The 12,148-nt window shown below is 40.6% G+C and overlaps 1 protein-coding gene across 1 annotated transcript; it reads left to right on the forward strand.

Annotated features, from left to right (window-relative positions):
* Window positions 1-7,646: 7,646 nt before the first annotated feature.
* On the forward strand, window positions 7,647-11,550 carry vgll3 (vestigial-like family member 3; the record flags this gene model as incomplete). The annotated part of the gene is made up of 4 exons (XM_080019504.1): window positions 7,647-7,796; window positions 8,754-9,186; window positions 9,607-10,176; window positions 10,861-11,550. 4 exons carry the CDS (start codon window positions 7,647-7,649, stop codon window positions 10,899-10,901), a joined length of 1,194 nt encoding a protein of 397 aa, XP_079875630.1. The 3' UTR covers window positions 10,902-11,550.
* Window positions 11,551-12,148: the final 598 nt, after the last annotated feature.

Raw genomic sequence — 12,148 nt, forward strand, 5'->3', positions numbered from 1 at the left:
CTTTAATTTCTTAAAAAAAAAAAATAATTGAATGAAGCATGCATGTTATTAGGGAGACCCGGTCTTGCATTTTTAACTTAACTGCAGTCATGCTGAAACAAGCCGACAGCATTTTGAAGACACACCACCGCCCTTAAAATATAAATTACAGGTTCCCGAACAAAATATCTACTCCCACTAAATATGATCACTGAAAACACAATACATTCACCTGCCTCTCACCAATTATTTGCAAGATTCAGCCACATTGAAAGTATTAGGTTTTTCACAATTACACACCAACACCATTGCATTGCCACTCACCACTTAGTTACAAGCTCCCAGAGGCGCAAACCACCTACGAGTGTCAACAACCTGTCAACTGCTTTTATGAGCTTAATTACTTCATTGCTCGCAGCTGCTGTGCTTCTCCGTGGCCTAATATGTGGAGTAGGTAGCCCCTTCCCATTCACATGTCATGTATCATGGAACTCCGCTGACCCTCATTGAGTGCATTTACACACACATTCACATTATGAGCCTGGCACTATTAAAATTGAGTGTCCCTCCGAAAACGCGCCTAGTGCTTGAGCACAAAACATACTGCTGCGGCAAAATGATTTTTTTTACTGCACTCATTTGATTAAAAGATTATAAAGATGTTTGATAAAGGTTTAAGGCTTAATATGTAACGGATAAAAGCATGTATAAGTTCAAACTTCTTCACCGACTCTCTCCTCTAAAGTCACTTCAAATCTAATGCGTAATTGTATTCAACCGCCGGATCCTCACCCCTAATAATAACAACAATACATAAAACACAGGGTACAGTTTAGTCGTGTTAGGTACATATAACAGTTTTCTGAGGTTCCATAAAACATTGTTTATATCGACACCAATTCAAAATTTCCCAATTCTTTAATCTCAAATTGTTGACCCGTTGTCATGTTTTTTGGGGGGGGGGGTTTTGGGAAAAAAAGCATAGTGGTCATTTTGTTTTATTGAAAAGTTGGCCAAAACATAGGGACGAAACAACAACAAAAAAATCACAGTATTTATAAAGTTCACACAACTTTGTATTACAAAAAAAGGCAACAGGCAGCAATTCAAAGAAACAGTTTACAACTTAAACAAAGTTGACAAATAAAACAATATTTATAAAGATCGTCTGATATGTTATCGGTTGAGCACAAAAACAAGGCCATCTTCAGGAAGGTCAGTTTTATAAAGACCGCGTGACATTTGTTATGTTTTTATTACAAAAACAAAGGCATCTTCAGAAAGGTAAATTAATCCGATTTTTACCTTCATTTTCTGTTTTTACGATTTTTTTTTTAACTTTCGTCACTGTCCTCCAAACGTTCTTAGAACTTCCTGCGGTGCGAAAATGCCTTCTGTGACTGATAATAGTTTTCGGGGTTTTGAAACAGAAAATTTGTATCATTCGAATCCATCGACTTGGGTCTGCAGAGCACAAGTCGCTTGATGCAAATGACTTCCGAGAGACGATGCTTGGACTTGTATATCTTCATAACTATGATGTCACAAAGTGCCCCACTCTTGAAACTAATCAAAACGCGCCAACATTCTTGTACTTCTGGTAAATTTACAAGTTTTTCACTAATTTCTGCTCCAAATGAACATTGATATTGATCAAACTCAAACAACAAGACATCTGAAATGTCTCGGTTCTAAAGAGACCTCAACCATGTCTGTGCATATTGTGGTTGCCATGTTTTAGATACGTTTAGCCCGAAAAATGCCAAGAAGATTAATAATAATAAAAATCCAAACAAACACAATAGCTTTCCTGACCACAGTTTAGATACTTTAGTTGAGTGTTTTCTGCAAGAAGGGAAACTTGAGTAAATACATCATATGCAAAAATACATCCCGCTATGCATTTCTCTGCTTTTCCCTTGAATATTAATTTTGAAAACAAAAATATATGCTGTAATTTTAGAATAAAGCTCTTGATCCTCGAACATGCAAAGAAGAAACCTTTGTATTGTCTCATTGTCTTGCCCTCACGATGAAAGACAATGCAAACGTCTTGTATCATATCAATATACGATGCAAGACAATGCAAATATATATATATATATATATATATATATATATATATATATATATCCTGATTTCCATTTGTAACATTTTACATACCGCTCTGGCTGATGGGTAGGGGCAGGTAGGGCAGAGCTAAAGCTAGCTATCCTTTGGTTGGAGGTCAAGGTATCATTTGCAACAGTTTACGGGATGAGTAGTTCCTTTTTATGTACACAATCTTGTATCTTTGCCTTTCTTCTGTTTTCCAAATTAGTCTTTGCTCCAAAACAAATGTTTTATGGTCACAATTAATCTCGTAGTTGATCGGCTTGGTTCCAGACTTAAAACTCTTATTTTCTTATTTTCTTATTTTCTGAAACGTGTGAATGAAGGGGAAATTCACTTCCTGAAAAGGAGCCGTTCAAAAAGTGGGCGGTTGCTGTTGAGCTCTATAACCAGACAATAATACAATATTTGTAATACAAAAATGAGGGTAAGCATACAGTATATCATAAATAAACACTGACATTTTTATACAGTGCATCTTTGAATGAAATTCTTCCTTACCTTCCTCTGCGAGAACGGGCTTGGACAAGTTCCATATATAAATATATATTATATTATATATTCCTGTCATAATATGCACTACACTCCAGACTTGCTTGATAGATGTTTCTGGCCTATTGTTCCACAGAATTTCCTCCAACTTTCTCTTTTAGAAAATTTTATGTTTTTCCTTGCAGCTGATCTCAGCCTCTTATACTCTACAAGACAAGTTTCAACTGGAGTTCTCCACCGTTTTCTTTAGGCTTTATTGCAGGCCCGCACTGCCTTATCACATGCTTCATTCCACCGTGGCACTATTCTCTTCTTCTTAGGCCTTTTATTCTCTGGAATTGACATGTCAGCTGCCCTTCTTACTGAACAGCAAATCAATCTCTAAAACTTGTCAAGCTACCTTCACTCTTGACCTCTCCCATAGCTATGGCACGTTACTCTCTGAACTTCTCCCAATTGGAATTAGAGAAATCCATCCTACTTGACAGAACTGTCAACTCCTCTCTCAAATCTCTACCAAGCCAACTTAAAATAGGGAAATGGTCACGGCCGATTTTATACCTGCCCAACAGATCCCACGCTCCATATATTGCCAACACAACTGATTAAAAATACATGACAAAATATCTCTATCTAACTGGAACCTAGACGACATACCATCATTAAGAACTACCAAACAGTGCTTATCCAAGAAATCCTCTAGAATTCGACCATTACCATCCAGGGACTCACTGCCCCACAATGGATTGTGTGAATTAAAATCCCCAACAGATATATACAACTAGAGGCCGAACTTGATCCATCATATCATCTTATTCTCTCACACACAACTGACAACAAGGATTGTTCAAATGAATCACGGATATCCTTTCCCCTACTTAACATACCATTTTTCTACACATTATACACATTCAAAATCTGTCTGGATATCAAGCCTTATACTTCACGAACACTGTACAACTCCCTCCTACTTTATCCTGTCGATCCCTACGTAAGCACTCAAACCCTGGTATGACAAAATTCAAACATGGTTTTAACCATGGCTCTTGTTATCCCAGGTTTATCCCTAAAAGCATTCACAAATTTCTTCAACTCTTGACCATTCACAGTCAGGCTATGGGGAATTCCACTACAATGAATAAATCATCAAAAATGAACTGTCATCATCCCTTTCCACTATTCTTCCTCCATTGCTTACATCACTTGTTTCTTTTAAAGATAAGTAGGTATAAAGATTAGCCGGTTCCACTTGCTCATCCAGGAACACACCTACCCCTTCAACAACCATCCTTACCACATCGGATTTGTTTTTTGCATGTTTAGCCACCCACACTACTTCCACCATGAGTGCTCAGAATCCAAACTTTTCCACAAACACTGAATTGTAAGGAACTCTTGGAGTCTGATTCCCCTGTACTTCTCTTCCATCTCTTACCACCGCCTATTCTCTTTCGGAAACCTTTGTTGCTGATTAAGCATAAGAAAGCTCCTTGATTCGTTCTCTACACTGCTGCACCCTCGGGGCCCGTACAGATTGACCGCATTGCCGGCTTCCACACTTTGCTCCTGTTCCCTCACACTTGGCAAACACATGTTCACCTCCACATTTTCCACATCTTTGCAATCCCAGACACGCCACTGCTCTGTGCCCATATCGCTGACATTTATAACATCTCAGAGGAGGTCTCCTGAACGGTTGCACTTTATAAGCCAAATATCCTGATTTAACTCTCTCGGGCAAAACCTCTTCTTGGAATGATAATAACACTGTCATGGACTTTTGTTTATTTCTGTCTCTTGAATCGAACAGCCTCACAAACCTTGGCCCCTTCTATGTCTCTGACTAAATCTTCCATTGATCATTTCAGAGAGACCCCATATTTCACGCCTTTCGCTCCAGGTTTGCACCCTGGAGCAAAAGATTACACTCCTTTTTCCCCCCAATCACCTTTACTGTAATTCAATGGCTTTGGCCAACTGAGCTCTGATTTACAGAACACAAACAATTTGCCATCTGCCAGAATTCTAGCAGGGAGGATTTCTTCCATCCCCACGTTCAAAGCCTTGGTCAACTCAATGGGGTTGAATGAATTGAAACCTGATTGACCCTCCTTCCGTTTAAATATTACCTTGTACTCCTCACCCTGTCTCTCTTCACTTCTCCTTACCTTTTTTCACTTCCTTACTCTGGTTTTCCCTTCCGTCTCTCTCCTGTGACAAAATTGTTCCTATCCTTTCTCCTCGTGTCTTTCTTTTTAGTATTTCCTCGATTGCCTCCACCTACATCATCAGATTGCATGTTTGCACCTTCTAAATACTTCCTACTCGCCCTGGAGCTTCTGCTGAGATTCTTTGTTGAATAGAATCCCGAGCTCTCGGAAAAGACAGAGGCAAACCCCCAAGCGGTGTGATCTCACGCTCGTCCTGGAGCTTCTCTCCTCCCTACGTTCAGACTTGAGTACTACAATTCCCTATTTACTACTGTATTCCTTATCCCCTTTGACCTTGAAAGTAGTATGTGCAAGCAATTAAGTAGTTAACCTCCTCTTCTTAAAAGCAGCTCATCATTAACGTCCAATTATTAGTCGTTGTGCAACTAATCAGTGATTGATGGCTTGTGGTTTTAGTGAGCGACTGTACTAGGACTAAAATTAGGCCTGTGTTTTATAAGGAAACCTGTGATCCTCTTAGACATGATTGTGGTCTTGGTGAATGATGTATCATTTAAAACACTGTTGTTTTTATTGTTTGTGCTTATTCCCGTTCTAAGGAGTTAAATATTGTCCGGTCGAGGGAAGAAAGCTGTGCCTAAAGCCAAGTCCACCGTCGTCAAAAAGGCATCACCTTCCTACGAAACGACGAGGAGCTCAACAACTTACTGGCCTGGGGGTCCCTATCTCTGAAGGGGCCATCATACCCAACATCTAAGCCAGCCTCCTGGCCAAGAAGACAAAGCTGTCCTGAGACGGCAGCAGTTTAGCTGAAGACGTCCAGTCGCGAGAGTTCTGATTGGTCTAGTTTGATAGAAAGTTTACTTTATTTTATTTAACTTATTTTAATGTACTTGGCTGAGAAAAGTTGTAACCCTGGTTGTGCATTCCTCCAGATGAGCGCCATGTGATCCTTCTGTAATACGAAAGACAACACACAGACACAACATCTTCTCCACCTCACAAATCCTGGCTATACTCAGAAATATCCAATACTTGTACAGTGGTACCTCGACTTACGACTGCATCTACTTACGACTTATCCAAGATACGAGTAGCAATAGTCGCGAAAATTTGTATCACCTTGCGACCGACTGCTCCAAGATACGACCGTGGAAATTTGCAGTTGGCGCGTCGGCGGAGTCAGCAGCCAGTCAGCAGCCAGTCAGCAGCCAGTCAGCAGTCAGTCAGCAGTCAGTCAGCGAGCGTGACGTCAACTACGTGCACTACATCCTGTCTGCACATAGTTTGTGGCTTATCGATATTTTTTTTCATATTAACTGTGTTTGTGCTGTGTATTTTGATTATTTTCACCCTTCATGATGAGTCCTAAGAAGAAGGATGATGGGAAAAAGAAAAGGGCAATGATTCCCATTGAAACTAAGAAGGAAATCATAGAAAAATATGAGCGTGGATATGGGAAAAATTGCTTAGACATACGACTGTTTTAACATACGACCGTTCTTATAGAACGAATTACAGTCGTAAGTCGAGGTACCACTGTATTATGCTTGCTCTACAACCTTTCAAAAGTAATACAATCTATTCCCTGCCAAGGAACCTGTGCATGGTTCACATGTATTGCATGCTGCTACACTAGTATTTACCTAAATGCAACTTAAACTAACATTAAATGCTACTACTACACCTGGGATTTACCCTGCTGTGCCACCTGTTTATATAAAGAAAAAGTCCTCTTAAACTTGTCATTTGTCATGTTGCCGTTGGCCAACAGGTGGCAGCAAATAACTCGCATCAGATTGACTACAAACCCACAAATCTTGGGCGTTTTTTCAAAATGAGACGTGTACAATACACCTGTCTCTCCTCCCGGAGATGAGCTTGACTATGACAAAGTGGGGGGAAAATGGTATAATCATTACAGGAGCCTGTGTCAAAAGCTGTTGAGTGGAATATCAGTTGGGTGCTTTCTCGACAATTAACCTCCAATACAAAATAGTCCACGGAGCAATTCAATAACTAAATGTGACGTTAACGAAAATACCAAAAATCTGGCCATGAAATGTAGATTTACATTAAATGGTGTTAAAAATTTGAACATCAGAATTTCTCAAATGACAAGCAGGCCTAAGCTATACAGTTTATGTGGCAAACTAACACACCCACAAACATGAGCATTTTTATTTGTTTGTTTTTACGCATCTTTTGTCAAAAGAATATGTCAAACAGAGCTAGAACCCAACCCTAATAAAAAGAATTGACACTAATTTTATGTTTGTTTTCACTGCATGAGGCGAAATCGATCGAGGCAATTAGCTTTTCAGTTTTATTAACACAGCATGTCGTGCGCGTCTTGGGCGTAATGGGGATCATTGTTTAAATATAAAAGTGCCCTTTAAAATGGCAATCCATTTTTTTTCTTGGTCACTTGAGGTGGTGGGAATATGTTTTCATCTGAGGGTGCTGCACTTTTGTATTGACAGTTTACTGACCGAAACTATGCTGGTTGATCAAGTTCACTTGCCTTTCACTTATACTCATTATACAGAACCAGCAAAATATATATATGGGATACATAATAAATAGTGGATTTTAAAAAACACCACAATAAATATCTCCAAAAGTGGGCGTGAGTCCACGGCTCCTTGTCAAAAAAAAAAGAACATTTCCACCCAATCAGCAGCGCTCTGGGAAACTTCTCCAAAGTGAGAGTTTGGTCTCCGGTCCGCTCTGTTTGGATTCGGGCCCCAGGTGGCGGACCACACCCCGGGACCCGCATTGTCTGTATGCAAACTGTTTTCAGCTGGACGATATGGCTATTGTAAGCCAACTGCGATATATGGGGGTGCCACGCATCCGAGGAGGAAAGTCTCCGCAGCTTGACTGATCGCGATGAGTTGCCTGGATGTGATGTACCACCAGGGCTATGGAGCCCACTGCCTTCCCACGTCTCAAGTGGCCGCGGCCGCGTACAAAGCGGCGTACTACCGCCACCATCACCACCACCATCATCATCACCAGCAGCAGCACCAGCAGCAACAGGTGAGCTCTCCATACCCATTTCAGCAATTGCGTTTTGTCCTTAACCTTTAAAAAAAGTAAAGCGAAACTCTTGCTTCAGAGAAAATAACGGTTAAATGTCTCCCTGGTGCTTTTTTTTTTTTTAAATTGAACAGCATACAAACAATGTCAGAGAGAATAATCAGCGAATAGAACAGTGAACAGACTACACACCACAAGACTTAAACACTGTAATTTAAAGACATTCAGTTGCAATAGTAGTTGAATCAAATAAATGAACAAATAAAACATACAAATCAATAGATATTACAAAGAATACATAAATAAAAACACAAAATGATAAAAGAGTCGAACATAAAGGAAACATGAATCCTCCTTCCCGGCGCTTTAACTTGGTGTGCGGTCATGCGTAATGACACGGACAAGTCAAAACGGTGACGTCATGGCACTCCGGAATGTTGATGTTTGATTTGGAGCTTGGAAAAGTTGGAAAAGAGTTAAATTGCTGTTGAGAAGTCATGAAAAAAAATGCTATGGCGTTGTTTGAAAGTGCAGATGGAATGGATGGATGCTATGTAGATAATTGCGCACATAGATGGTATTAAAAATTAAAATCATATAAAGAAAGAAGGGAAAAAAGTATTTGGAAAGATATATTGAAGTTTCTGCTTTGCCATTCATTCAATTTAAATTAATCCCTAGATATGTATTCTCTGTAATCTGGATATAATGGATAATCTGTGGTTTATTTCATATTCTCTGGCCTTTTGATATGTATTTATTTTATTGTAGTGCAGATAGATGAAGATAGAGATTATTAGAATAGATCAGGTTTTGACTTTTGAGAATATTTCCTCTCTCTCTCTCTCTCTCTCTCTCTCTCGCTCTCCCCCCCCCCCCCTCTCTCGCTATCTATCTCTTGCTCCCTCTCTCTCTTTCGCTCTCTCTCCCTGTCACCCTCCCTGTCCATATCTCCAGAGGAAGCCACATGTGCACAACAAGGTGCAGGAGGGTGTGGAGCAGCAGCAGACGCAGCCCCATTGCCCCCTGGGAAGGCAGCTGCAGCAGCAGAGAGCAGAGATGCTGCCCAGGGACCAAGGCCTCCGACGGGCTCCGCTGCCGCCACCAGGGACTGGTTGGAGCAGTAGTTGCAGCAGTGCAAGCAGCGGTAGCTGCAGTAGCAGTGGCGGATCCCCAGACAATTTCACGACCAAGGACAGTAACCAGCCAGCGGAGGCCGAGTATCTGAGCTCCCGCTGTGTCCTCTTCACCTATTTCCGGGGCAACATCGAAGACGTGGTGGATGAGCATTTTTCCCGCGCTCTCAGCCAATCGAGCTCCTTCACCAGTGAGTCGAAGCCAATCAGAGTCACCCAGTCAGCCACTTCAGCTGCCGGGGGTTTGTGGAAAGGTGAGATGGGATCGATATAAAAACATTCTAATTTTTTCATTATGGGGAAAAAAATCTACATAAATGTAAGAGAAAACTTTTTAATTAGCTTTCATGGTTTAATGGTAGTATTGGATACTTATCTGATGTTATGTTAAGTAGGCTGTATGCTTCAAAAGAATAAAAAACTTAACGAAACAGATGAACATGCCCCTGAACACAGTTATCATACAAAGTAATACAAATACAACAGCAATACAAAGTATTGCTGTTAATACACATGTTAAAATGTTAATTCCGATTACTAACCCTGACACAACATACCATGTGATTGGACCAATGGCCCGACAGTAAAGTAGTGCATCACAGTGTCTTTTTGCCCCAAAAGTTATGTTTCGGCGTCAGCATACTGGCACATATAATGACGCATGTGTGTTTCAGGCGGTGTGTCGCTCTCAGAGGGCCAGTGCAGTCCCACGCCGTCTTCTGCGTGGAGCGGCACTTATCAGTCCCAGGCCACCCCCTTCCTCCCTGCTGCAATCCACCCAGAGTTCCCTCCTAGCCTCTCGCCCTTCCACTCCACTGATGGAGCAATATGGGCGGGCCATGCTCTGTCCCAGGCCAGCGTGGTCCCGCACGGGGCTCTGGCGGACACCTGGTCCTACACCCTGAACCCCCAGGGTGCGGGCGGCTACCCACACCTCCACGACGTCTATCCTCACCCTCAAAGGCACGGCCACAAACACATGTCCGCCCACAGCCACAGCCACGGTCGACTGCCACCGCATCCTTTGCTCCACTCGTACCCAGCCCACGGCCCAGCGCTTGACCCCAGGTTCAGTCCTCTGCTGCTGCCGGGAGTCAGGAGCCAGACCCAGACGGCCCCCAGCCCCGGGTCCCCCCACATCGACGGGATAAAGACAGAGATGGACCCCAGTGGTACCAGCCCTGTCGTGGCCACCGCCTGGCCGCCCTCAGCCCCCCATGGAGCCTTGGAGGTCTACGACTCAGGTAGGCACTATCAGAATTTGAATCAGTTTTATTTTGCCGGGACATTTACATATACTTGGAATTTGTTCTAGTGAGGTTTGCTGCGTTTCACTGCAGAAGTTTAGTATTAAAAATTTGAAAACCTTAATAGTCAGAAAAAATGGAGGATAAAAAAAAGTAAAAATAAAAATGTAATTGTCAAATATTATACAAATAACTAAAAATTTTCAGATATTTAAAGATATACAAAATGCGAGACTATGCACAGGATAAATTGGTATGGGTTTATAGGGTAAAAATTATAAATGTGAATTATTACTATTATTACTACTGTGCAAATGCTGTAGGTGAGGTGTTCACACATAAAGCCTCTTTCTATAGCACTAAGTTGATGGTCATATGCAAATAAAAAAAGGGGATCTGACTAGTTTTGAAAAGAAATCCATCAATTTAACCAAAAGATAAAATTACAAATTGGTGAGTAATGTATTTGTATTATTATACTCTCATGAAAAGAGTTATATTCTTATTACCTATTTAGTTTTAGGACACTGACGGAGAACAGATAAACTATTTGGCCATCCAACTTTGTCGTAAATACTCCCCGCTTTTATCCAATTGAAGAATAATTAATTTACATTGTGTATTGATGTTGATAATAATAATAATAATATATTTTTTCTTTCTTTTCTTTTCTTTCTGTAGCTTTGGATCAGGAGAAGGCAAAAGCGTCTGCTTGGTTCTGAGAGGGGGACTACGGCTGTTTTCTTTTTGGGGTTTTTTCCCCTTCAGCTCCTGAAGGAACCACTCAGCAAACCAACATGTCCTTTCAACCTGTGGCTCCAACAGCAGCACTAAAAAAAACAACAAGATAAAAAACCAGGAGAGATCCGTGTGGATATTTGAAATCATGTCCACTGCACGTTATTTCAAAGTGTGAAGGGCCACAGTGTGGACCAAATATGGAAGAGCGAACTGCCAATGGAGTCCTGTTCCCGATATCGTGTCGACCATTTAGACGTCTGATCCAACACTCGAACAAATAATTTGGCACACAACGCAGAGAGATTGCCTAAAATTCAGTTATGGACAATGTTGACACTATGACAAGTGGTGACACACATTTCTGGGGTGTTTTTTGGATAACGCACGATCGACTTAATTAACATCTTGTGATACCATTTATTTTCAGTTGTTTATAAAAAAGAAAAATCTCTAGTTCTGTTTCAAGAACCCCCATAATCATGAGGATCTCCCATCACGTGTACAGTAAATGTTTTTTTTAATCTGTATCTGGCTTGTTGTATTCCTGAAATGCTGTTATGTTTGAAATGAGAGATGCGGATTGTAAATACTGATGTCTGTGAGAAATAAAGTGATGGGTTCAATCTCCAATCGCCACTGCTCATTAAATATGTAAAAGAGCTTGGTTGTCTCATAATATTTAGCAGAGTTATCATGACTACTATTTTTTGTATACTGCGTCAAGTAGTAGTCAAGCCTATTTTATTTTAGATTATTATGCCAAAAAACAACATGCTCTATATATATGATCTATAATTATTACAGAGTAAACATTTGAACATCAATCCATATAGACAAACAGGAAAGAAACCATTACAGTGATATTTTTGTCCTTGTAAGTTAAATTAAGTGTGAAATGGACCTTGGAAAATGTATTTTGCCAGAATATTTTTTTTAAATTAATTTGATATGTTTGTCCATGTTATTTACTAATAGGTTGCATCCTATGTCCTGAAGATGCATCCCTCCTTTACTATATAAAAAAATACAAATTCAACAAACAAAATGTACTTAATCCTAAATCACTTTGCACCAAAACGTCTGTTAAATGACATAATGTAATGTTAAGTTATTGTAAGATAGCATGACATGTCTGCCTTCTGTCTGAGCACACACACACACAAACACACACACACGCACACACACCCACAAACACACACACACACACACACACACACACACACACACA

Source organism: Zeus faber (assembly GCF_960531495.2).
Source record: "Zeus faber genome assembly, chromosome: 18".
Classification (NCBI taxonomy): domain Eukaryota; kingdom Metazoa; phylum Chordata; class Actinopteri; order Zeiformes; family Zeidae; genus Zeus; species Zeus faber.